The following is a 27,555-nucleotide window of genomic DNA, read 5'->3' on the forward strand; positions in this document are numbered from 1 at the left end:
CTGAACGCTTATGTAAATGAGATTTCAGTTTAAGATTTTGCAAAAAAAAAAAAAAAAAAAAAAAAACTTTCTTAAAAATATATTTCCTTTGTCATTTTTATGACGGCCAAAAGAATACATTAATCCATTTTAGACTAAAGACAGTAAAGACAACAAAGTGTGCAAAAAATACGCAAATAAAAAAAATATACACAGACAAGGCTGATACATTTAACGTTTTAAGCCTGCGGGTCTGAGGAAGCTGTCTTCAAACAGATATACCGCAGATATCCTACGCAATTATATATAATTCAGAACAGCTGTTCAGGACGCAGAGAAACGTATTTGAAAGCCTGCTGGAATGTATCTGCACTAAATTCTTTTTATGTGTTGAAGTACTGTACAACAAACAGTATTATTTGATCTCAGCAGAAACCTTACATTGATTTTACTGTATGCATTATGAGTTTCCTATACAGCGATGCATTTTATGTAACTCCTCGTTATCCAATTTAGTATAATATGCATCTACATGTATGTGTACATTCAACATTCTTGTCCACACACATATGTAACATATTCTTGAAATACACCCGTTTTTATATTTTAAAATGTGTACATTATATATGTGTTACTTGTCCACATGGACATCTGTCCATATTATTTAATTCAATAAATATGTAATTCTCTGATGCTTCGAGTCAGCGGAAAAGTTTACATTTGATTTAAACCAAATTACAGTATGTGCTAGGATATACCCATGTGGAATATAAGGGGCCCGGGCGATTATTACCTTCCTTTCAACTGAGTTTTACCGTGTGATTTGAAGGGGTCTTTAGTATTAACAGACATGGCATTAACGTAGCCGTTTCTAAAGGCCGTAGGCGAAGTAAAGTCTCCACCCGCCGTAAGCTCCAGCAGCACCGCGGCGTTGTTACCTCGGTACCTGGTTACCTGTTACCACATCCCAGTCACGTCTCCTGTCCGCTCCAGACCCCGTGTGTTGGAAAGAGTCGCCGTCCATTTTCCTCCACCTCAACAGACTGCAACCCGCCATCCCCAGACCTCGACTCCCCCGCGTAATTGCACCACCTCATTAAGCATGCCGTAGTACTTAATGATTTCACGCGTGACACCTGAAGGCTACTGCAGCGTTGTTTTTTGTCCTTAAGACTACGTAAATCTACGCGCGTTCTTGCGCTGTCATTATTGCAGTATTATATTTCAGTGGTACTTCTGTTGAGATGTGTTAGTGACAATTTCTGGTTTAGTTGTGATGTTTACGTGACACTTTTGCTTGCACTAATGTACCTTACTTTGTTAAGTGCTCTGGATGAGTTCGTCGAACAAATGAACTCTTTAACGTGGGATGTGGGGTTGTCAGAAAGCACACAAAAACAAAACCCGTTGCATCACCGAAAACCCAGACATGGTTAATATTATGAGTTCACTGTTCCTTCAAAACACGTTCCTCAGAGGCCTTCTTTGATGAGGAAAGTGAGTCTCTAACAGCAAGCTCAAGATGCCTTAGTCTTTTGAGCAGTCTGGTTTGACCACTCTGGAACAAAGACAAATTTTTGGAAACACACTGACCTCTGCAACAGTCTTTATGGTAGAAAATAATCTAAATTATTAATTATACACATGAGAAGTATTTTAACTGAGCATACAAGACAGATCTTTGTTTCTTGAAGACATTTTTATTTTCAAATTACGTGATGTTTGAGCAATTCCACCAACAAGTTCATGGAAGCATGTACAAGTAGCTGTGGTCCATGATAGTCCTTTTTTTAGTTCATTTTATATACATATTTATATATACACAATACAGAGCCCAAGCAGAGAGATTGGGTGTTTTGACCGTGTGGGCACTATGACCCAGGAGGAGCAGATAAGGTTGCTGGACATTAGGCCGTGAGCTCAACCTTTATTGTTTGTATGCACGAACCGTTTCAGAGTGTGTCAAGACACAAGCCCTCCCAAACCTCCACATTTAAAAAAAAAAAAAGAATACGAAAAGACACTGTTCAGAGTGAGAGAGTATACCGCTCCCATTTCATGAGTCATTTGCTGTACGTATAGGACTGTATGAGCACAAAAGTAATCAGGTCTTTGGGAATTGGGAAATAAAAGAAAAAAATATTAAAAACAAACAAGGCTTGCTTGAAATTAGCTCAATTCGGACGATGGTGGCGGGTCCATTTTGAAGCTTCCACGTATGCCTAAAACCTTCCTTAAATTTCTGTCACCATTACAAAGGGAGACATCACAATCTGACTGTTGGAGACTGGAGTTTCCATTCAGTGTAAGAGCTATCTGACCATTGGAGTCACCAGATTCCATTGTTTTGGTGACTGAGGTGATAGTCTGGCCGCAGGGGAACAGCAATGCGTTCAGATGACAACCTGTTATAGGGGTCTGCAGCTTCCGGAGAACAGGCAAATGAGGTGCTAGCCTGAGTGTTGGGAGCCTGCTGTTCCATGCAACAGAGTTGACAATCTGGCTATTGGAGTCTGTAGATTCCAATCAGGAGATACCAGGGGTGGCAGCCTTGCCGTTGGCGTCAGCTGATTCCACTGTTATATGACGGTGGCGACCACCTGGCTGTAGTCGGTGGACTCCATCTTGAGGATGTAGGGGATGATGCTGTCGATCTGCACGTTCCCGATGAGGCCAGCAAAGAACAGCTCCTCTGTGACAGCTGCGCTCATGAGCCTGAGGGCTGGGAGACGCAGCAAAAGCTTTGATAACCTGGGGGGCCGAGACAGAAACACACACTCAGACAGAAGGTGACCACATGACCCGCAGACCACTAGGTCCTTCATTAATCACTGACTTAAGTTTTAGTGTATTTAGATCCCTGTGCATAAGCTGAATATAATAATCACACGTCCAGTTGTGTGTCTGCGTGGCCGTGAATGTCTTGAACAAGACAGTGCAATCTGTTTCTGCTGTCACCCTCTTGGTTGGCATGCCGATAAAGCTTCACAAATTTGAATGGGCCTCACCGGTAGGTGTCCTCTGGGTACATCCTGGTGACGTAGTCCTGCAGCTCCATGTAGGCCTTCTCCTGGAACCTCTCGATCTGCAGGGTGTTGTCTACGCCCAGGTGATCTGGGGGAGGGGAGGGGAGACACCAAGTGAACCTACCGCCAACCTCCAGTCAAAGAAGACCAATGGGAAAGACCCAGCTCAAACACCACAAAAACTAAACACAACACAATACCATCTGTGATGCGATTCTCAACAAACTTAGCGGGGACTTAAAATTGGACCAATCCTACGAGCTAGCTACAGCAACCAGTGATGGTGGGTGTCATTACTGAGTGACCAAGCAGAATAAGAGTTATTAACTCTAGCTAGAGGTTGTTGAGCTTCACAGTACCAGTACCATGCTCTACTTGGTTTGTTGCAGATTCTAAAAACAATATGCGCATGTCCAGGGTCAGGAAATATACACAGCTATGTTTTCTAAGCGAGTGTTTAATATTGGAAAGACCAATTAAATGTCTGTTTTTTTTCTCTCCAGTCCAAGCAATAGATCATTATCAGATTCACACTGATTCCTTTGTTAACTGAATGGAAGAAACTTGTTTGGAGTGTCTAAAATGAACTAGCACCGCCTACTCATCTTCATCTCTTCATCCTCTTCCCCTCTCCACCCCTCCCTCCCTCCCTTTCTCAGTCTCTTACCAGGGCTGAAGAGGACGATGGCTTTGAGGTAGGCGTACTCGTATGCGTCGGGGGACAGCTTGGACATGCTGTTGCAGAACTCCTGCATCCTCCAGATGTGCTCCATCACCTGCTTCACTCTCTCAGCGGAGAGCTTCTCTGTGAGGGGGGAGAGGAGCGAGGGAGCGTCAGGAGCAGGGCTTCGTCCTGGATTGCAACCCCACAACTCGGGGTTCCGCGTTCGTCGAAGACACGTTTTCCACGGTTCAAGATTCAAGATTCAAAAAACTTTATTGTCTATCACATAATGATAGAAAATTGTCTTGGGTTAGGAGCTCACAAACAACATAAAAACACACACCAATGAAAAGCTCACATAAAATTATATATGATTATATAAATTAATAAGAGCATGTGTGCATGTTCTTGTGTGCATGTATCAAGGCCTGAATGTCATCTCCAGTTTCTACATTGTGTGCCACCCACCCCTGAGACATAACAAGCCTCTCTAAGGAAGTGGGTGTTGCGGTGATATGGGCCCCACAGGAAACGTGTGCTGTAATGATATGGGTCCCACACAGGCAAAGTGTGTTGGCAAGATATGGGTCTAGCACAAGAAATGTGCATCATATTGATACGGGTCCCCCACAGGAATACATGTGGTACGCTGATGCAGCTGATTCAGGTCCCTCACCTTCCTGCAGGCTGTTCTGCAGGTGGTTGATGATGGCGGCCAGGATGGTGGCCACGTTCATCACCTGTGCACACTGCGCAAGGCCCAGGGCAAACAGCTCGTTCCAGCACGCCTTCATCAGGTTGATGTCGTTGTCTTGGCTACGGGGAAGGAACAGGAAACACGTGCCACAGAAGAGGTTTTAGATACAGAGTTGTGGTTGACAACAGCCATCACACAAGGTTAGCTTGAACACCAAATATAAAAGCTGGTGTGGTACCGGTACTGTGAAGCTCAACAACCTCTAGCTAGAGTTAATAACTCTTAGCTGATAAAAAAAAAATCTCATTTCAAATCTAATAATATTAGCAACAGTACCACATGGACAGCACTTAAATTTCACTGCTTATTCCCTGGCCAATGCCTCTCTCTGTCAGTGTGTAAGAAGCTGACATTTTACCCTTATGAATAGCTGAGCTTGGAGCAATTCAGGTCAAAAACACCACTCAAGTAACCCAGCCTGACATGCTCTGCCTCTAACACAGCGCTGCTATGATCCCTGCTGAGAGATCAGACTAAAAACCTGCTTTTGCAGACAGACAGGGAGAGACAGAGGTGGAGGGTAAGACCGATGGGGAGAAGAGAAACAGAGGAACAAAAAAAAAAAAGAGAGGGAGCTAAAAAGGGAAGACGCAGGAGAGAGGAAAAACAGAGAAAGACGGAGAACAGCACACGCACAGTGAGATCAGGAACACTCACCCCAGAGCCTGGAAGGCTGGAATGGAGCGTGCCCAGTGCATGGAGAGGAACAGCAGCCTGGAGGCCGACTCGCAGATGTAGTTCACGTTCAGGTAGTCGGGCATGGGCAGCGGCATCATCAGCTGTAGAGAGACGCCAGGCCAAATTACAGCAACGACTCGACATACGCTTTTTACACTGTGTGTGTGTGTGTGTGTGTGTGCGTGGGTGTGGGTGTGTCGAGGGTTCGGATGCGGGGTCTCCCCTCTCCCCCGCGCTCACCTTGAACGGCACGTGGCTGTCGGAGAGCAGCGGCCCCTCCAGCTCCACCACGCCGCCGCCCGTCTGGTCACCTGACACCAGCTGCATGCTGGCCTCCATGGCCTCCCCCGCCGAGTTCTCCACCGGGTTCAGCGCCTTGGCCAGCGTGTCGAAAGCCCTGCACAGCCAGAGCACACACAGCCAATGAGCACATGCACATAACAATGAAACACACATATGCATACACACACAGGGTACAAACACATAGCCGAGAACATACAGACACACACACACAGCATACAAATAACTGCTCCCACACACACACACAGTGTACAAATACACACATACACACACACAGAGTATACAAATACACATACACACATACATACACACACACAATATACAAAGACAAACACTGTTTGCACAAACATATATACACATGCACACATTCAGCATACAAACACATGCACACATTCAGCATACAAACACCCACCCAGTTAATAAACACACACACATATACAAATCAATGTTGAACAGTACTGAATGTTCAGGCCCTGTGGACTTACAATGTTTAGGGTTTGCTCAGCAACTGGAAATAATCCTTGCAGAAACTGCACAAGTATCCTTACAGCCAAAAAATTCACACTTTCACACTTACGCTTTTTGGGGGTAGGGGGTATTTTTTTGGCTGTAAGGACACATATTCTCTAGTCTGTACAGTGTTTTGCTAACTGGAGAGCTTGTTAATTGGTCTGTGTTCCTGTGGGGCAGGTGAACTGCGGTTTGCTGCGGTGTTGGAATTTGACAGGGAAATGCCTAACCGCGTGATGTCGCTGGCGGCCTGCTCCTCCGCCTGGACCTCGGCCGTGGAGCTGTCCCCGTTGCTCAGCGTCTCCATCCCCGACAGGTCGGTGTTGCTGTTGCTCATCTCCCGCGCCTTGCTCAGGTGGGCGAGCGATGTCACCACGTTGGCCAGCGTGCTCAGGTCGTCCTGGCAGGGGTCGCTCTAAAAAAGGGGGAGAGGCGTTATTCCCACAGCCGCACCCCCCTCTCTCCCCCACAGGGGCGCGGTGAACATTAGGGGCTGTGGAGGGGGGTGTAGCCGGGTATTGGCAGTACCTTCTCCGGGGACGCTGGGACCATGATGGTGTTCTCCAGCTTCGGGAAGGGCTGTTGGATGTTCACCAACATGCCTGACTCCAGCAGACTGGTGGACCTGCACAATGCAATACCCACAGGAAACAGTATGGATTACTACATAGCGATAACCATTGAACAGACACCAAATATTGACTACAACATACTTTGGAGTTCAATTATAACATGTTATATAACAATACAGATTATTTCTTCAATATTGTCAATAAACAGACATCAATACTGAATGTCATAAACATGATATAACATGTGATAATTAAACTTGACAGCAATATTGAATACCACACTGCCATTATCATTAATCAACAGACACCAGTACAGATTGTAATCTGTCACATAAGATGTTATAACATGTTATAATTAAACTAGACAGCAATACTGAATGCCATTGTCGTTTTACACTAGACACAACGACAGATTACAGCAAATCATATTGCATGTTATTATGTCACTCCACAGCTGACGCTCCACTGACTTTGGGACAGTCACAGTAAGCAGGTTGTAACTGCACGCGCACTGTGGTGGAGGGCATGTACCTGGCCGTCTCCTTGTCCGTCACAAAGGTGGGCGTGGCCGCCAGCGGGCTGCACAGGTTCTTGCGGATGTAGATCTTCTCGGTGGAGGCGGCACAGTTGACCGGCTTTTCCCGGGACACCTCCACTGGCTTCCTCTCGCACTGCACCGCTGGGGACAGAGAAGGGGGGCAGCTTTTAAAAACTGCTTCATATTCAAACCACACTCAGTGACGGACTGACCATCCTGACTGTATCATATACTGAGCGTTGGAAGTTTCCGTTGCTTCACTGATGCTGTGATTGACATGCGTCAAAACACTCAGTCCTCAATTCTCAATTATATGATACATGGATGTGGCTGGTGTACGCAGTAGATTCATATGACATAAATCTATCATTAAGTGAGTGACATTTTGACTGACCTGTGTTGACCACTCACAGACCTACTGCAAATGACAGAATGACAGATGTATGATTAAGGGAGTGATGTTTGATTGACATACTGTACATGTTGGCCATTCACAGTCCTGCTTCACATGATATAACACAGATGTATTGAGGTGAGTGATGTTTTGATTGACGTGTGTGTTGGCCACTCACAATCCTGCTCCACATGATATAACACAGATGTATTGAGGTGAGTGACGTTTTGATTGACGTGTGTGCTGGCCACTCACAGTCCTGCTTCATGCCGAAGGCCATGCAGCGCTGCAGTCGGCAGTACTGGCAGCGGTTGCGGTGGTGCTTGTTGATGACGCACTCCCCCGACCCCCTGCAGGTGTACACCAGATTCTTCCGGATGCTCCGCTTGAAGAAGCCCTTACACCCCTCGCAGCTCACCGCCCCGTAGTGACGCCCTGCGGAGGGGGAGACAGAACGAGAAAGAGGGAGAAAAATGGTCAGACTCTCCTGCACCACTCAGTCCGCAGTGTTGTTTTAAAAAGGAGAGACAGAAGGAGAGCAAGAGAGGTGGAGAGAGAGAGAGAGCGAGCAACAGTCGAGCTGCCCTGACAGATTACTGTCTGAGATAGCTCGCGTGACTAGCGTGGTAACTAGCACGACTGTACATGGCCCTCCAGCAAAAGGTTGCCTCTTTCAACTGGTATGTACTGAGTGAACCCTCATGTCAAACAGTTTACTCTTTGGCTTCTGCCCTGCTTTTCCACTCTGCCACTACATACTGCTGCACAAGTATGAAACCTGACTGTGTTAAAAGTACAGTCAGCCTCTGAAAAGGCCTCCTGCCACATATAGCTATAATGAAATTTGACATAGCACTGATAACAACAACGGTATAAGGAAACAGTGCGACTGATTACATAAAAAAACACAGGGCATTTATATTTGTATTATCTCATTTGGCTTCTGGTCTGCTGTGATCTGTACTAGTGGGTAGTAATAATGTAATTGTCTTAAAAGCTTTCCCTCTTCTCATATAAAATGGATGTCGGAGAATGCCTCGCCCACCTGAAGCCTTGTCTCCGCACACCACGCAATACTCCACCACAGGTTTGGCAGGGGACTGATCGGAGCCAGCTTCTGTTACAAACTAAAGGGACAAATAACACACAGGAGACAGGGGAATGCATCGGTTTCAATATGATCTTTATCTGGATGGGAGAACACACAGGATGCTTCCGGCATAAACATCCACAAATAAGTGAGCAAAAGTCATGAGTGGATTGGGCAGGTTGCTCTGCCTTTACGGCTCAAGGTACAGTAAAACTGGAGTCAGTATAACTCCTAGGTTCAAGGTTCAAGGAGAAGCACTCTCTGTCACCTTAGAAGAAAAATGCAAAAACAGTTCTTTCCTTTCCATCAATATTCAGAAAAGAGAGCTTGCTAACATAAAACCACCAATAATTTGTCAACAATAGTTTCCTGGCCTAACAGTGCTAGGACATCTCACTGCCGAGAGTCATTCTTTACCCACACAGAACTGGAGTTGATACAGAGCAACTGGAGCAAAATAAAGTTGGGGTTTACATGGTGGAGGGTTGTGGAGCCACAGCAGAGTGGCCTTCCTACCTGGATCTGCTGTCCGGCCAGGTCGGGGGAGGTGAAGAGCAGCTGGTTGAGGCCGGCGCCGTCGGGCGTGGCGAGGATGACTTTGCCCGGAGACGGCTCCTGCTTGGCCAGGATCACCTTGCCAGCGGTGGCCGCGTCGGCGTTGGCCAGGATGAACTGCTGCCGCCCGGCCGAGGCCTGGTCGAACGCCGTGACGATCTGGATCTTCTGCCCCGTCTGCTGGTCCGTCACAATCTGGAGAGGACAACGGGTCGGACATTTAGACTAAACCGCCCGCAACGTGCATACACCCTTCCCTCAGACAAAAGCGTCTCTTGAGGCTGAGCGGTTATTGTGATTAACCCCTTCTGATCATCACCATTTAAGCTTTTCTACATGTTCAGGCAGCCCAGAGAGGACTTTAGGATGGGGTGAGTGTAACTCCTACTGACTCATTGGAAAAAGAATTCGTAGTAGGAATATTAATAATTTATGAACACTGACACATTGTGCAGACATACAAAGTCCTGGTCTTTGGGAAGCTGTTGTTGAGATCTTAACCTTCTTAATTCTTAATTGCTCACGACAGTAATTAATCTTAATTAAATCTTAATATCTTAGTCATAGGCTTAACTAATTCCTGCCTTAAAGTAATGCAAGAACTCCAACAGTGAATTCCAACAGTGTTCATTAGAGCTGGAAGAATGACTGAACTGCGAGAGGCCAAGACCAGGAGAAGGCAGTCCACATCCTTCAAGCCTTGTTCTCTACACCTGCACCCTGACCTGATTCTGGTTCAGTGATTAATAAGCAGGTGCTGAATGCGAAACACAAAGAACTGCTCAGAGATCAGCAAGGCCATGAGGAGTGGGGAGCAAAGGCATTGACTGCAGTGCACCCCCCCCACACACACACACACACACACCTCCCGTGAGGACCCGCAGCCCTGGCCTCCCCTCTTCCGGTAACCCGGTGACAGTCACTTAAGTGAGGCTGTGACAGAGGACAGCGCTAGGTGTCACCTGTATGCGGTGTCCCAGGGCCACCCCTCCATCGGCGGACACCAGCTGTATCCTCTGAGGCTGCCCTTCCATGGCGACGCGTTGTCCTACTGCAGGCCCTCAGCTCCTAACCCCATGGGGTGGACACACCTGGAACAGGTCAGGTGACCAGCAGCCAATAAGAAAAATGTAGCAGCATGAAGCTACGACTCTATGAGAACACTCCATGTTTTTGATTATACCAGATGTTTAAAATACAGCAGAACTGTAATACAGCATTCACAGTGAAACACCAGCAGTTACAATGCAAAATCAATGATAATAACTGGATAATATAAAATAAGGTGGCTGATCTTCTTCCTTTGAGAAAAATGAACACAATCCAAGCTTGGGAGGAGGCATAAAAAGAGTAAATACAGGCAGGGTGAAGGTGTACCCCGTGTCCTAATATGAATTATGTGAAAAATAACAGGTTAAGTTCGAATAGAGTTTGTTCTCGTAATTGGGAAAACTCTGATGTTTCTTTGAAGAGAGTGCCCTGAGCGTTGGTTGCACCTCTCCTCTAGTAATCTGATAGTGGTAGTTGCTATTACCAGATTTTTTTCTTTTTTGAGCACCCCAGTACAGAAATTTAAATGACAGGTTTTTTTATTCTGACAGTTTTAACTAGACAGCAATTGCAGACAAACAAAGAAACAAAGTAACACATAACTCAGCTAAGTGAAAAAGTGGGTAGCTAGTTAGCCATTTAAGTTACAATAGGGAAATCATTTGAAACATGTGACTGCTCGAAGTTTGGAATTTGTACGAAACCGCCCGGACGACTTCAGGTACAGAGACAGTGTCGGGAAACCTGATCAAAGCGACAAAACGATATGTTTTAATGGTTGCTACACAGTAGCACTGCTTTATTCAACAAATAATAATGACAGGCCAATACGGAAGGCTCATCCATCCTCCATATTTGTTTGTTTCCTTTGGGCAACTACTCTCCAACCAGCCACGGTCGTAAAATTACAAAACGATTCGAAATAGCAAGTCAGTGGACTGTTTCCCACGCTTAGGACAAACACATCAGAGTAAACTGTATACGGAAGATAAAACTATTTCTGTTCCTGTGGGTGAAAGGTCAACATTGAAGGGTTAAAGCATGCCTGCTAATCACACACCGCGGGTTCACACAAACGGTCCGGGCGTAGGGAACTGTTGTCTGGCGGGATTTCCATTCCAGCGATAGCTAACCATCTAGCTAGCTCGCTCGCTAACATAATATTAGCATCACATCAACATGTGACACATGACTGATCTGACAGACCATCTGCTTACTGCGTGATCAACGCCATAATGCAAATCGGTTAAGTATCTAGCAATGCCTAGCTAATGTTGGCTATGTTTGTGTTTTCATGTCGACGATGCTCCTAGCTAGCGATCCTCTATAACCGTTTGAAACAGGAACTAGCGAGCGAGCTAGCCACTACGCGGGCAGTGAAAGCACTAATGCTAGCTATAGAGCAAAACAGGACAATAAAAATCGTTTTTCTTATGTGCGTCTATTAGTTCCATTTATGGCGACCGTAGCAGTGCTCCGATTTCTGCTTAACGGAATCGGCAATGTAAACATGAATTGCTAACTAAAACGTGCTTTTCCATACGTTTAGCAACGGCTAGCTAGCTAGCTAACATGGCAGCTGCACTTTTACCTTTATTTAGATAGCGCTTCCTTTTGCCACATGCCACAGATTTCGCCAGATCATCGCTCCATTGTATTTGCGATTTGCATAAAGAAAGCCTTACCTGTAATGGCGTATTCTTTTCTCTCCAAGAGCGGCAATGTTTTATAAAAATGTATGTTTCTCCTGTAGACTGCAGCTCCAGGGAGGGTCAGAGTTCGTGACCTCTTTCCGCAAAACACATTCCAACGAGCATGCGCAAACGGAGCTCATGCGGGGAACGCAAGCTGAATTTTTGGACACCCTTTTTACAATTTAACATAGACTGTCTCTGTTGTAAATGGCGATAGTTAGTGCATTTGACGATGGAATGTACTGTCCTGACGAATGTCTTTGCACAAAATACTTAATAGGTAGTTCTGGGACTGTAAGTTTAGTAGCTATCTGACAGCTTCTTTGCAGCAATCTCTAAAATGCTAGTTATCAAACTTATATATTGGTATGCATCATGACCGTTTGTGTATTTCTTCCCTTGTCGAATAATTTCCGAAACAGTGGCAGTTAACTCCTGAAGGCTGTGGATTTGGCTGAACTGGGTCACTGATAGCGTGGGGTAGGCTACTGTGTGACAAAATTTTGTGTATAGATCATTTCACCCAACAGGTTGTTGAGGGATGTTACCCAATGCTTCCTAACTCTAGACAATTTTAAATAATGTGGGCGGCTCCAATTCATTGCGATCACTGTTTTAGTCTATTTGCGTTCCGTGGATATCCCTGAACACCTGGCTGTTCAGCACAACACAGCTGCGGCTAATGGCTTGGTGGCATGCCCAGTCAGGTAGTCATTTGATAGCCAGGTATTGTTAGTCCGTTGACTTTTCTCCACAGAGCGCCGTTTTGCTAAGTTGCCGGTGCGGCGATTCCAAAGAATTTGCGTCTCCGTCAGTTCACTTTACGGAAACCGTAATTAGTCATCGTCATAATGTTTTTCTGTTTCGAGCAAGGACCACGTGTGCATCTCTCATAGTTGTCCCAAAGAAATGTTTACTCCTGCAAATTTGGATTTCCTGTTATTCACTGCAACAGCCGCTGCACCGCGACTTTTGCAGTGCCTCTTCCGCCACAGGTGGCTCCAAAACAGAACTAAGGAAGCCGGTCAAGAAGAAGGAAAAAAAATACAGCTACACATTATTCCTTTCAACTATATACAACTGTTCCCGGAACTTAAGGGGGAAATCAACATTTTTATGCGACAGTAGCATACATATTTTACACAGGGGTCTTTGGATGTTGTCTGTTTGTACAGAAGCATTTGGCATGTATTGCACATAAACGGTTGCACTTGTTTTGGGGACATTTCTTAAGGTCTTGTAGATTTTTGCAAAGGGGTTGAGCCCCAAAACAGGATGCTTTCTTAAGCCAAAGTGCACGGGGCAAGTGTCAAATGTGCCGAAAACAGATTAAATGACCAGACCGGGGAATTTGGGAGTCAGGGTTAGTGTCCTAACTCTGAGCTGTGCAGGTTAGATTGTCCAGAGTCAGAACAGTAGATTAGCGTCTCATCTGGAAGACCATACCTCCTACATCAGTGTCAAGATCAGTTTCTGATGTCTATGTGTAAGCAATTTATGTAAACTACCAGTCAAAAGTTTGGACACTTCATTAAGATAATGGAAAACATGCATTCAAAGACATTTTTATACAAGACAGTTGATTCTTCAAAGCAGCCATTTTTTTTGTCTAAAATATAAGATTTGATTTGGTTAACATGGAAAGTAGTAAAAATAAAGAAAAACCCTTCTATGAGTAGATGTGTCCAAACTTTTGACTGGTACTGTACATTCATTTTATAGTGCTAAATGCTCCCCTGGTCTAATGCAATTACTGGGCAAAGAGAATGAGACCAGCACATATGTGGCCCTCTGGGCAGAGTTTGAGACCCTGATTACAAGTCACTACAGGGTCTTGTGGCCTGTGACTACAAAACCAATAGGTGTGCATTTTAGTATCTGAGTGAAATATGCAATGTTAATGTGACTGATTTAAAATCAAAATAAATCTGACATTATAACAATAACAATAAGTAGCTCCATGGGAAAAAAAAAATCAAAGCCAGACAGTGAAACAATTTATTCAACGTTTGTATTTTATACATTACTGTGTAGAAACACGTAAACAGTTATGAAAATGTGGCACTGAACATACAGTGGCATTCTTCCTGGGTTCCCCTCTCTTCGCAATGAACTCCATTTCCCACCATCCCCTGTTTCGAGCATAACAGTGCAATCTATGGTGACCAGACCAATATATGCAAAATACAAAATGTAAACTCTTTATAAAATTCAATATAAATAAACCATGGATAATTACACCTTGCTCTATCAATAGAGGCATAGTCAATGTGAAGCTGGAACATAGCTTGATACCAAGGGACATTTAAATAACTTTTAATAACCTTTGTGCAGTGAGCAACATTGTGGGGTAGGAACACTAGAAGGATGTCCTGGAGAAACATTAATAACCATATTTGCATGCTGGTGAACCCTTTTCTGACAAAACGCACAATACTGACCTGCATTGTACTGTATCAACTGCGACATGCAACCTTCATGGGATTCAAAAGTCCCCAGTCTCCACTTCCCCAAATCATCCATTTGTGGGTTACAGTCTTACCAGGACATCCTTTCCATCAATTCACCCTTTACTGTGACTGTGAAGTGTTTCATTTTTTTTGCTATGCTCTAAAATGAACAAGTAATTATATTTTACTTACATATTGTGCTTTAAAACAACAATGGAGCTTTAGCATTTTTTTCTCCCATACATGTAATTGAAGTGGCACAGCAGACACACCTACAACTACAATTTGTAATAAATATCTATCAAACCATTACGTCTGTACAGTTAAAATGCATCTTTAAAAAGGTCTCACTGGTTATGGTGCTATATCAGATCTTTTCACCAAACTCATGGACTTGAATTAATCTCATCTTATAATGACAGTGTCACCAGCTTACACAGAAGGCTGGTTCAGCGGCCTTGTTGTCAGCACAGCCACCGTGACACTGGAAGGTTTAGGGACCAATCCATGGCTAAGTGTTTTTATGAACTGGTACCCACAGGTACTAAGCAATAGAGAGATGGATTCTGGGAAATGCCCCTGCAATGGACTTGTGTTCTTCCTACCTTCACATCAAGTGAATAAACAGAAATTCTCCCAGACCTGGTGTTCACTTGTTTTAACAGGCCACCGAGGACAGAGTCAACCTAACAGAACAGTGACATTGTGCACAACACGACAACCACCCAGTTCAAATCGCAACTGAGCGATACCTGGAAGACACCCTTACTGCATTTACACCAAGACCTACTTGTGACATTGTGCTAGGAACAGCCGTAAGCAGATAAAACTGTAGTGCATGTAAGTTTAAACCTACTGAACTGAGCTAGGTTTACAAGTGGGAACTGCAAAACGAAGTTAACAGTGTTGACCAATCCTGTCACTGCCAGCCTATGTGACATTATTACCCCTGACATACTCGTAAATACATCTGTGTTCTGTTACATGTGAATATGTTCTCATATACACACAAACTACTTCCAGTTATTCCAGTACACTGAATCACACATTTTAAAGTTCTGTGTTATGCCCCCCCAAACAAAAACATTTAAAACGGACTTCAGTGTGAGAGGGTTAAAAACATTTCTTGTTCTAAAAATCATGGTTCATTCGAGGAATCTACGAGCAGGCGGATCGTCTCCTCTCCCGTTTGTAGCATAGAATTTTCACAATTGCTGTGAAAACCCTCGTGCAGGGCGAGTGTGACCGCTCCGTGGCTGACCTGGACCTCCCGGGCACCAGGTGGCGCGACACTTCCGTGGACGCGCTCCGGACTTGACCTCCGACCCGCACCTGTAACGTGACCGCTGCTTCTCGAAACCTCGACTGACCCCGTTAACATCAGAATTACATCCTTCCTGACTGAATCAGCAGTTTAAAAAAAAAAAGCCTTACATCCTGTTTCTGCTCTTTAAAATACACTTTACGTGTGCATACACACACTGGCATAAAGTGCAGCACTTCTCCTCGCTTGATCCCTCAAGCGGAGAGGGAATGCTGGTATTGATCTTTAAGGCACTTGCAAATATATTCTGGCTCCTACACGGCATTTGGAAGGACATCTTGTACTGTTGAGCCATTCCTTTCCTTGGTGCGTTTGATCCATGAAGGCACAGGGAAACACCCTCATAAAAGGGGGCTGCTGGTTCTGAAGAGGTCCTATCTAGTACCATCCTGTGAGGAGGAGGTGCACTGGAGCCAAGATGGACGCCATGTGGCTGTAGGGTTCGTCCTGTTAGCTGCAGTGTCTTATCAGTGCTGGTGGAGGAGGCGATAGGCGCAGTGAGGGAGCGGTCAGAGGACCATGGCCTCCTGGAAAGCGTATATCCACCTGAGGAGAGGCACAAAAACACACAGAAGGAGAAGGTTAGTCAGTTCATACAAACGAGCTGAGATCTGTAGTTTATAAGCAGTGTGTATTCACAACATACAGTCCTAGTCCTTAATTCAGTCCCAAACATTGCTGGGTATTCCTCACAGATATTTGCAGGGTTTCGGGGGTTTAAAGAAAACTCTTTCTGGTCGTTATCCCTGTATAATAAGTACTATTCCATCTGCAGACCCCCTCTCTGCTACACTACTTAGAAGAGACTACGGTTCCCAGCATACCTCTGGGCTGTCTGTGCGTCCTCAGCCTTGAAGATGTAGAAGAGTGTGTTTTTGTGGTAGAGCTTGAACTGCAGCTTCTGCGCGTCTCCCGACCGCTCCTCCCTCAGGAAGAACCCCAGTAAGGGCTGGCTCTCCAGTGCCGCCACATCCTGGAGGAACACAGAAAGCAGAGCCGTGCATTACGGCTATAGTACAACACACCGCCTTCAAACACACGGCACACAGTGCACCTGGCCGGCGATAGAGAGAGGGGGAACACAGCGCACCTCACTGGCGGCGTACGTGTACAGCACTTTGTTCTTGATGACAAACCAGAGCTTCTTCCACTGCTTCTTATTGCCCTTTGACCTCAGTAGGTAGCCACTCATCGAGGAGTTCTCTGTGTTTGCCGACACCTAGAAGCGTAGGTATAAACAATACATGTATACACAATTAAACTCAGTTCACAGGTAACACATTTCAGATGTATGAAATCCACATATTGTCGATCAACAACTGTGACATAGAACGGCACACTTTAAAACAGCATTATCCACTGTGCAAAGTTTTGACTTTTGGTGTTGAAATTAATGGTAACTGGCGATAGCATTTACGCTACATGCTAACACATGATACATTTGGTCTGCAAATAATAAAGCTCTGTAGCTGGTGGGTGAAAATTTTGACTTAATCCTGGTGGCCCAGGTTTCAGGCATGTGTTAAAGTGTGTGGGTGGGTTATTAGTGCAATAATTAGCTCAATAATGTGGGAGTATTACGTATCCACAAGGGAGGTCAGTGCAGAGGAGGCCAGGTTAAGCAGGAAGCGAGAGAAGTGTTAGCGTAGCGTCTGCGTGAGACTGCAGCAATGGTGACACAAGCTGCGGGTGCTGAGATATCACGGTAATGCCCGTCACCTCTTTGAGCGCGGCGGGGATCTTCTTCTGCTTCCTGGAGGGGTGGAGCACGGAAGAGAAGGTCCCGGTGGCCAACCTCCCGCTGGAGGACAGCCCCGCCGACTCGGCCTGGTCACCTGGAGGGACAGGGACGACACGCTGGGTCAGCAACAGCCTTCACACCCGCTTCGCTGTTCATGACTACAAGTGTGACTGGGAGCAGGCACCCCCCTCTGGTCAGGAGGACAGCCTTGGGTTTAGGTATTACATGCAATAATGAAATATCCCCTTGGAAAAGAATGTGTGTGCTTGAATGTATGAGTTTGAGGGTGTTTTCTTTGAGTACGTATTTCCTGCTCATCGTTATGTTTGGTAGCCCTCAGGCTGAGGTCTCTTCTGTGAGAGAGGGGGAAAGGGGCGTACTCTTCTGCTGCAGCTTGACAAAGCAGTGGTCGCACACTCGAGCCGGCCGGTTCTTCAGGTACTCCAGGTAGTGCTTGTGTGAAGAGCAGGACTGGCACACCACCTAGAACATGAACATACACACACAATAGGTGGTTTCAATATATAAATTACACGAGGCTAAATCACATGATACTTTCAGGAAGTACAGAATTCACCATTTCATTGCCTTAGTGAGATTTACAGGTGGGTAAAAGTGTGATGCTGAGACTTAATCATTCCACCGATTTAAAAACATACCATCTTCTTAGCAAAGGCCATAAAACTTCACAGGCTGATGTTAGGACTGGTCAGGGTTCTGAATTCGGGTCAGACTGGGGGGGGGACCCCCGCTCACCTTCCCACAGGCGCGGCAGTGGTGCCTCCTCCAGGTGAGGGTGAACTCGCAGGTGCAGATCATGCACATGGTGGCCCGCAGGTCCGGGATCCAGATGGGCGCCTTGGAGCCCAGGGGCGCGCCGCTGTCCGCCCCGCCCGCCTGCACAGGAGAGGGGAGGGGTCAGACACTGTCACGCTCCACAGGGCAGCCAATCAACTCATCTGTCCATCTGCCAGTGGCCATTCAGCATGTCAATCAACTGCATATGCAAATCATGCACTGCCTACCCCATGCAGACCATCCTGGCTATTCAAGCCTAACTTGGATAAATATGTGTATGTGTTAGCAGTTACACATTGGCCTTGGTGCCCCTGACAGTAAACCCCCATTGGACAGGCTAAGAGGCTATAGTAATGCTGGTACCTCCTCTGGGCTCTTGCTGGGGAAAAAGGTAATCTTCTTCCTGGTGTAGTCTTCTATGGCCTTGGAAATGGCCTCCAGCCACTCGTCCCTCTCCGTTGCCGAGCTGCAGGAGAGATGGAGAAGGGCAACACCCATGTGGTTAGACCAGCACATTTCATGGTTTATAAAGACCCTCTGATCAAATGAATAAATACTACTTTCAACATGTCATCCACTATCAGACCATAAAGGTGTACAAGTCTGCACAACTGTAAAATAAAGCCATTAAAAACCAGAGGACAAAGGATATTTTTGCAAAGATATTTTTTCATTTTCCCTGTGCTCATTTCAAAAAGCCAGCAAAATGGAAATGATCCTTGCGCAAAATTCGTATCACTGTAGGATTCACATGCCAGGAAACCAAAGACAAAAAAAGAGCTAATCCTGAATGTGCTTTAGCATTCACACACCAGGAAACCCGAGATGAAAAGGAACAGCACGACCTGATTTAAAAAAAATCTCCTCACATTTAAAATTCTGTCTATGAGGGGAGAATCTCAGAGGACCTCAGATGCTCCCCTCATGCTCCCTGCATGGTCAAGGCAGGAGGTGCTCGTTCTGCCAGACATCGGCGTTTCGCCTACATCGCTCCCCAGTGGTGGAACGAACTCCCGGTCTCGCTACGGACAGCTCCTTCACCCCAGTCCTTCAGACGGGGCCTGAAGACGCACCTCTTCAGACTCTACCTGGACTGACCCAGCACACAATTGCTGCCCCCCCCCCCCCCCCCCCCCGCCCATCAGTGCTGTCGTAAATTGCTGTGCTTTTTAAATTGTGCTTTTAAATTTTGTCTCGTTGCCGCCTTAACCCTGACGCTCATTGTGCCGTTTGAAGTTGTTGAAGTTTGCCGTTCGAAAGTATATCGTACTAGTTGCCCTTTAGGCTGTAATTGTAAAAATCTGATAGTACTGCGTCCTCAAACAGACCTTGCTCTCAGCTGAGAACTGTCTCATTGTGGAACTGTACACATCCTGTCCCCGTACTGTCGCTGTACCTACTGTATGCACTTTTGTAAGTCGCTTTGGATAAAAGCGTCTGCTAAATAAATAAATGTAAATGTAAATGTAAATAAGAAAGGCAGGAGATCACAGCAGGTAAGATCAGACCTCTGCACTGGACTGACTCACCCAAGCATCGCTCACTCAATAACCTTTATATTCCAGTCCACACAAACCTATAGAGTGACAGAAACACATACGCAGACACAGTTTTACGCACACATGCATACACGTATGCAGACACACGCACATGCACACACACGTACACACAGATTTACGCACACATGCACACATACACGCACACACACGCACACATTTACTCAAACATACACGCACCTGAGGAGTTATACACATACATATACACACACACACACACTTTACAGGTATACCCAGGCACACACATACTAAAAGAGATTACAGACACACATACACACACACACTTCTCCCAGCCTCCTCCTCAGCAGGGATAATCCATTCTCTCCCCACAGACAGAGCAGTTATCTGCCCTCCACACATCTGCTGTCCACAGGATGCAGGCTCTGTGGGGCAACAGAGTTATGAGAGACGAGCCCCTCTCTGCAGCTGGACCAGAGACACGGTCCCCTTCTATCTTTACTGCAGCCTGCCTGAGGCACCTGTGCGGCTCTGTGCTCTCACCTGGCCGAGAGGATGAAGGAGCGCTCCACGCTCTCGATGTTCAGCTCGTTCTGATAGGCCTCCTGGCTGGGTTTGCTCACCTGTATGGACAGGTCAACAGATCAGTCTATGTTCATGGCAAACATTCATAGACACGATCTAGCATTTAGTCACTAGCGAGAGCTCTGGAGTAAAACTGTTGCTAACTAAAATATTGCTACAGAAATGACCACAGAGGCTAGAGCTGACTTTAAAATACATGGCACAGTAGGCATTTGCACACAGTAACTAAGAAGGAGGGTCTAATCCTTGCCTTTTCTCTAAGGAGTGTGTGGAGTGTATGTACTGTGCTGCATATGCTGTGCATAAGCATGCCTGTAAATATTAATGTTTTGAAATACATAGGCAGCCCCTGAGTGCTGATCTGGGATCAGTTTGTCGTTTACGTTGTAATGGTTAAGGATGGAATTGCAACAGAGAGGACTGACTGTGGATCAGCACTTGGGGGAAACATCTGCCTGGAGCTACATGAGGGAACATCAAATATGAGGAAACTCTCACCTTCATCCCTGCCAGAGACAGCATGTTGTTGAGTTTATACTGGCCGGACTGGACTGGGGTGGTGTACAGCAGGGTGTCATTGAACTGGGAAGGAAATGGTTAACGTCAGTCAAACCAGCCCAAGGAGAGTCAACCACAGAGACAGAATTACTACAGCTGACCTCTGTGGAAGCCACAGCCGAGTGTACACAGGAACAGATCTGTAGGCTGGACTGGGACAAATTTCAATGCAATTTCTTCACAGCAGAAACCAATCTGTTTCTAGAATGGAAGGTGTCTGCACTCTATCCACACGTTCATTCAGAACACCGTATATGATAGAATGGATTGGGTAATTTTACACAAAGAAAACAAAACCAATCCAGTAGGTCTACATATATGGACTAAACTGATCTTTTTTTGAGGAGGGGTAAATTAAACATGAAAGGAGAATAGTTGCCATTCACCAAGTCAGCACTCCTGCATTCAAATACACTGGTGGCCTGTGTTTATAACTGCTGGCATTCCATGAGCATAACTGTATAAAATCCATCTTAGATGAAGCAGTGGACAGTTTCTCAGCCTTCAATGAAAACTGCAAAATCCTACAAATGTATAAACGCAAGCTGATGTTGTAAAGAATGATTTGCCAAGCCTGTCAACACCAATAAGCAGACGGTGGTAAGGAAAATGGATTGGCCATTGGTTTGAGGGAGCCTGTTATGTCACTTCCTCTGGGGATGGAGCCTCACCAGGAAGAACATCCGTGGCTGCATGACTTTCCGGGACAGTTTCATCAGAGTGCCCTCCTTCAGGAACACCTGTCGCCGTTTTCAGAATGAAATCAGTGACACAGAGTTTCTTAAGATGCATCTAAACATTTAAACAGAACTGTGGCGGTAAGCTCTCTATGAAAATTACATTTGTGAAGGGGCTGTGTACAAAATACGATTTGACAAATTCCTTGATTGACTGACACAGAGGCCAGAACTCACCCTCCCAGGCTGGACGATCTCGTGATGGCCATTCAAACTGTACTGGACCTGCATCAGCTTCTGGAAGTTATCCTGGGAGCAGAGAGCAGTTCAGGGATTGATTATTCAGGACTGAGTTCTGAACAGAGTTCCAGAACTGAATCTGAACATGTGTGAGAGTTGAGAACACGCCCACAGCGGGAGGACCTAGATCTTCCACTGTCTGTTAGAGAAGGGATGGCTGAGAAGATTGTGTGGTGACTGGAAATGATCAGGGTGAGCACTGGGAATGCGCAGATAATATGCTCTTACCCCTTGCTTCATGATGTCGTTGGCATGATTGGCCACCTCCTTCACAATAGAGAGTGCAGCTGAGGGGCCACAGAGACACAGATCAGTGACTTTCTCTCCCCTCATACTGACCCACAGTGGTTCAGTACTGACTCGCTGTAGCACAGAGTCTTCAGTCTTAACACCAGTTATCAGTAGAGCACTGACTTATTGTTTCAAAAGCACTGATGATTTCTCATACGGATCTGATACTCCTATGGTGCAGGCACAATTCAAATAAGTGCCAGGAAAGAGGACATAGACTGCTTTGGTTTTTACCTTGAGTGTCTTTATAATCTGAGGAATCTTCAGGGAGGTTTTTCAAATAATCTGGAAAATGAGATGAAAATTTAAACAGTTAATCATCTCATCTTTTCTTTTTGTCTTTTGCTTCACTCATTTAAGTAAGATTCCTGAATCTCCTACCTGTAGGATATGCCCAAAAAATTCACACACACACACACACACACACACACATACACACACACACACACACAAAAAGTATGCACAGCTGCATATAGCAGTTCAGAAAAAAATTGGCATTCAAGATGCTTGTAGCTGGGCTCCACTAGGTGGCGATGTCCTGCCACTGTTGTGATTACAGCATTGGAAAAGAGTCATTGTACTATTTCTATGAAACATTTTACAGTTAATTGCTTTCAGAAACAATTAACCTTAAAAGGAGCCTTAAGGCCTAGGAGGAGAGATTCACAGCCTGATTTACTGCAGTTCTATATAAGATAGCATATCAACATCAGAATAACTCAACATCCACACAGGATACTCTCTGTACAAAAACATACAGATAGGGGACAAACACACACACACACACACACACACGCACATGTACACTCACGTGCACGCACACACAGACACACACAGACAGACACAGACAGACACAGACAGACAGACACACACACACAGACACACACACACAGACACACACACACAGACACACACAGACACACAAACGCTCGCAGGTATAGCTGAATTCATGCAGCCTCACTCCGCTACTTTCTCCACACACTCTCACAGACACTCACACAAATGACTGAGTATGTGTTCTTCGGTTGCTCATCACATACCGGAGGCATTACACCTACTTTTCCTACTTCTTCCTCATGATTACAGTGAGACTCAGCTCCATTTACACCTTTTTTGTTTTGAAAGGTGATAACCCTGAACCCTGAGAAGAGTCACTCACCACACACCATGGACACTATGACCTCACCAGTTTCCAAGCCAACAGGCCCCACCCCCCCCCATTACAATACCACCATCATCACCGCTTATCTTTGAAGAAGGCTGATAAGAAACATTAGTGCTAATACCACCGCATTCCATATGGTGTCTCCTACAGGATGACCACACACCAGAGCAGGAGTCAGAGGTTGGCATGGGTGGCCTGCTGCAGTATGTGTGGCGAGAGGCTCAGCATACACTGAAGGAGCATGGCCTCACTGGCGCCCCCTACCTGTGAGCAGCAGCTGGTACTGGGGGATTCTCTGAACAGGTTTCAGCAAGTAGTGCTTCAGAGCCAGGTTGGCACAGCGTGGACTCATCTGAAACACAGAGACACTAATCAATACATATAAACACACAGTACACATTATACTTCAATAACCACACAATACAATCTACACACACACACACACACACACACACACAGTGCAGACACATCTGAAACACAGAGACTGTAATCAACATATAAATCAATACATACAAACATAAAGCATACATTAGACTTAACTGCACGCTACAGTTGAAATGCACACACACACACACACTTTCTACAGTCAAAAACTGTTTCTGAATGAAAGTATTTCATGTAGCAAAAGGCTTCATTTATTCCAAATATTTGTCTGAGTGATTGCCTTAACCTTTAGATTAAGTCTCGAGCAATCATTATGAATGGGAACTTTGGCTGTTTTCCAAGTACTGTGGATTGGAATTGCCATTGTGTGTCCAACTGATGATCTCACAAGATGAATCATCACCACTGGCGCTACCATGGAATGGAACACACACACACACACACACACACACACACACACACACACACACACACACACACACACACACACACACACACACAAAAGCATGCACAGAAATTCCCTTTGCATTACTAAGGGCATGGTCCTGACTCACAGAACAGGTTGATCTAGACACCTTAGACTCCTGCACAATTCCAGCAAGGACTGGATCCTTATGGTATTTTAAACATCCGCCCTACTTGGGCAATGGTTCATTTTCCAGAAATCATTACGGGCAGGAATTCTGTCTCATTCCTCTCTTTGCATGTGTCTACTGAGTGATTTTACAAGAGAAGTGGGAGCTCATAGTCAGTGATTTACGCTGGAAACCACACAGACAGACACACATGTGTCCACCCACGCAAATTCCCTTCGCATTACTGACGGCACCGTCCGGACGGAGGGAGAGGGTCGGCTCGGTCACCTCGAACTCCCGCACGACCGCCGCGAAGCCCGGGTTCTTCCTGCATTGCTCGTCCAGGAGGGCCACGTTCCTGTCGAACTCGCGGATGTAGGTGGAGTACATCTTCAGGTACGGCCCCTTCTTCACGAAGATGTCCGCCAGGCGCTGGTGATCGTTCCTGTCGCAGAGGGAGAGAGGGAGAAAAGCAGAGAGACAGAGAGACAGAGAAAGGGAACAAGAGCGAGACAGAAAGAGAAATAGGGAGAGAGATAGAGACAGAAAGAGAGTGAGGGAGAGAGTGAGCAAGAAGGAGCAAAAGTGAGAGAGAGAAGCAATGAGAGGAGAAAAACGAGAGAGATAGCGAGAAGGGGTGAGAGCGAGAGAGAAGGAATATTAGCTGTGTTCAAGTGTACTGTTCATCTCAAACAGAACAGGATTAATCATTAGCTGACTGCAAGTCAGCAGGGGCGGTTCCGGTACCAGTGGGCCACCCTCTCCTCCAGCTCCCTCAGCAGGTCCCGGTTCAGCTCGTACAGCTGGGGCAGGTAGTAGAGGATCTGGTTCAGAACGCGTTCCTCGATCGTGGGCTTCCCGCTCTGACGAGAGGCCTTGGCCACCGCATCGCGGAAATCCTGCCACGGGACAGAGGGACAGAGTCACGTTAACCCACACAGACCGGCTCTGACACACAAACAGGAAGACCAAAGACATGAATGTCATTAAACCCTTGCAGGTATTAGAGAACAGCACACACAACAGGAGCAGAATACAACTTCCATAAATCCCCATCAGGGCCTTGTGTTTGTGGTTAATCACATTAAGACCACGGCCAATACAGTTCTACTGGAAGTGATGAGGGATCAATCTCAACGCCAGTACATTTTATGCATCTTATATATTGATAGCCAACATATAAGATGCATAAAATCCCTCTGTGTGCAATAGTATGTGTCTGATTGACAGCAGTTTGACAATCTCTCCCCATTATTTTACTGCTTTCTTGGGTTTCAGCTCTGTCGCCACTCATCTGTCTCCAGCTTTAGCGCCAAACTCTGCAGCACAGCTACAAGGCCTCAAACACACCCCACCCTTCACCTCCCAGGAACTGCTGACCACAGCACTTTGAATACTGCCTGGTGTTTTATGACCGCGAGGGACGTGCGGTTTATGGGAAGAACAGCGGAGCGGCCTACACCTGACTCAGAGTCTTAGAGATGACAGAAGGCATCCTAAAGAGACCCTGAGCAGACAAGGGGTATTCATACTAAACTACTGATTGAAACCTGCAGGTTTGAGCATTGTGATTGGACAGGTTCTGAAAGGGTTTGTTGTGATTGGATGGGTTCTGAAAAGGTTAATTGTGATTGGACAGGTTCTCAGCCATTCTTAAAGGGCTGGGCTGTATGAGGACAATAATGTGGAAGAGCTCAAGAGGGGTTCTGCTAGCCACCCTGAGGTTTTGGGACAGAAGACACGTAAACCAGGCAGCACCTGACCACACCTCCCCCGGCCCCTTTGCCTGCCCCTGTCTCTCTCTGTGTTTTGGGGGGTTATGCATCTCCCTTTCTCAGGGTCCCAACATGAAACAGGGACCCCCCAGCATGGTGATTCAGCCTCCTATCCTTCACTCTGCCTTCCTCTTTTCCTCCTCCTCTCCTCCGTCTCACAGTCACACCCTCGCTCGCCAACACTTCCTCTCTGCCACAACGCCCAGGCGATGAAAATAGCCTCCGGACCGCCACCGTGAGCCTCCACAGTCAGCGGCCCTGACATCCAACCCACAAACCCTCCCCTTCACGACACGGTCACGGGCACCTCGCTCAGATTACAAAACACAAGCTACGCATTACCGCTCGCTGTTAAAATATGCACGGCAAGCCCAACCCACTGCCTATGCGTGGATTTGATTGGGCGGGGGCTGTCGTGGAGGGGTCGCCAGGTTCAGTCCCTGTGTTGGTGCGCTGGAGAGAGCGGCAGGTTTTTATGGTTCTTCCAGCTGATCCAGGCGCGCATGCCTCTGGGCATGGCATGGATGGGATGACTGCTATGCCAGGAATGCCAGCCGTTCGGCTGCATGTTAGCGGCCTCGGGAACCGCAGCAGACTGAAGACTGGCTCTGTGCCCAGAGGGGACCTGTACCCAGCTGCTAGCTTAATCAAACACATGTGTGAGAGTCCTAGTCAACATGCTAACCTGAACACATGCTCCTGCTAAACTCACTAACCTGAAATCAGACTCCCGCTCAGCTCACTAACCTGAATACATGCTGTCACTCATCACACTAACCTCTACACAGGGTCCCACTCAACATGCCAACCTGAATATATGCTCTGACTTAACACAACAGCCTGAACACATTCTTGCGCTCAACACACTAACCTGAATACATGCTGCCACTCCAAAAGCTAACCTGAACACACAATCCTGCTAAACACGCAAACCTGAGTACTCTCCCACTCAATACACTAACCTAAGCACATGATTCCACTCAACATGCCAACCTGAACACATGCGCCCACTCACACTAACCTGAACACAAGCTCCCACTCAACACGAAAACCTTAAGTCATCCTGCCAGGCAAACCTCAACACGTGGTCCTGCTCGACAGGCAAACCTAATGACAGAACCCCAGCTCTGACAATACAAACAACGCAATCTTTCCTGCTCCCTCAACAGAAAACCTGCCACAGAAACTGGGCCTATACGCCCGTGGCTGTGGAAAAAGCTCTAAGATTACAGCTGTACCCCTGAGGCAAGGCGGCAGGGAAGGGTAGTTAAGGGAGCTACACTAATGCTCAATGGATCGTGAGCTCAAATCCCTCGTGAGAGCCCACAGCTGTGCGTAACCCGAGCTGTGTGGGTAAACACTCCACTGCATAAACAGCTTGTAGGTTTACCCAGGGTGTCCTTTCTGTGACGCTGGCCAGCTTAAAGCACGGTGTGGCACCTCGGCAGAACTCCAGCCAAAAGCTGGGTCGTTACCCCGATCTTTATCTGTAACACCGAGGGGGAAGGAGATGCAAGACGTACTGCACTCAGTCTTCGGAACGGCTCCGACAGGGGCTGAAGCTATGACCTCCTGGCGTCAGGGCCATAAGATCAGTGCAGGGATCTGCTT

At 46.3% G+C, this 27,555-nt stretch overlaps 2 protein-coding genes across 2 annotated transcripts in view; both read right to left on the bottom strand.

Moving 5' to 3' along the window:
• Positions 1 to 1,720: 1,720 nt before the first annotated feature.
• Positions 1,721 to 11,493, bottom strand: LOC118771886 (nuclear receptor subfamily 2 group C member 1-like). The gene is made up of 14 exons (XM_036520024.1): positions 11,174 to 11,493; positions 10,026 to 10,154; positions 9,025 to 9,258; positions 8,464 to 8,545; positions 7,674 to 7,853; positions 7,018 to 7,165; positions 6,443 to 6,539; positions 6,145 to 6,329; positions 5,345 to 5,501; positions 5,084 to 5,205; positions 4,346 to 4,485; positions 3,673 to 3,810; positions 2,988 to 3,093; positions 1,721 to 2,730 (listed from the first exon to the last, which is right to left on the bottom strand). Exons 2-14 carry the CDS (start codon positions 10,095 to 10,097, stop codon positions 2,559 to 2,561), a joined length of 1,833 nt encoding a protein of 610 aa, XP_036375917.1. The 5' UTR covers positions 10,098 to 10,154; positions 11,174 to 11,493; the 3' UTR covers positions 1,721 to 2,558.
• A 2,298-nt stretch (positions 11,494 to 13,791) lies between these two features.
• Positions 13,792 to 27,555, bottom strand: part of LOC118772050 (FYVE, RhoGEF and PH domain-containing protein 6-like) — a 31,331-nt gene continuing 17,567 nt past the window's right edge. The window contains exons 6-21 of the mRNA XM_036520289.1: positions 24,917 to 25,068; positions 24,458 to 24,614; positions 23,475 to 23,562; positions 22,280 to 22,330; positions 21,983 to 22,041; positions 21,692 to 21,763; positions 21,449 to 21,517; positions 20,718 to 20,801; positions 20,178 to 20,257; positions 18,484 to 18,586; positions 18,079 to 18,219; positions 17,703 to 17,805; positions 17,301 to 17,416; positions 16,672 to 16,800; positions 16,406 to 16,554; positions 13,792 to 16,127 (exon numbers count right to left, since the gene is read on the bottom strand). Of these exons, the coding sequence (XP_036376182.1) occupies positions 16,091 to 16,127; positions 16,406 to 16,554; positions 16,672 to 16,800; positions 17,301 to 17,416; positions 17,703 to 17,805; positions 18,079 to 18,219; positions 18,484 to 18,586; positions 20,178 to 20,257; positions 20,718 to 20,801; positions 21,449 to 21,517; positions 21,692 to 21,763; positions 21,983 to 22,041; positions 22,280 to 22,330; positions 23,475 to 23,562; positions 24,458 to 24,614; positions 24,917 to 25,068 (1,590 nt within the window). The 3' untranslated portion in view covers positions 13,792 to 16,090. The remainder of the gene's footprint in view (positions 16,128 to 16,405; positions 16,555 to 16,671; positions 16,801 to 17,300; positions 17,417 to 17,702; positions 17,806 to 18,078; positions 18,220 to 18,483; positions 18,587 to 20,177; positions 20,258 to 20,717; positions 20,802 to 21,448; positions 21,518 to 21,691; positions 21,764 to 21,982; positions 22,042 to 22,279; positions 22,331 to 23,474; positions 23,563 to 24,457; positions 24,615 to 24,916; positions 25,069 to 27,555) is intronic.

This window comes from Megalops cyprinoides, chromosome 25, assembly GCF_013368585.1.
Source record: "Megalops cyprinoides isolate fMegCyp1 chromosome 25, fMegCyp1.pri, whole genome shotgun sequence".
Lineage (NCBI taxonomy): Eukaryota > Metazoa > Chordata > Actinopteri > Elopiformes > Megalopidae > Megalops > Megalops cyprinoides.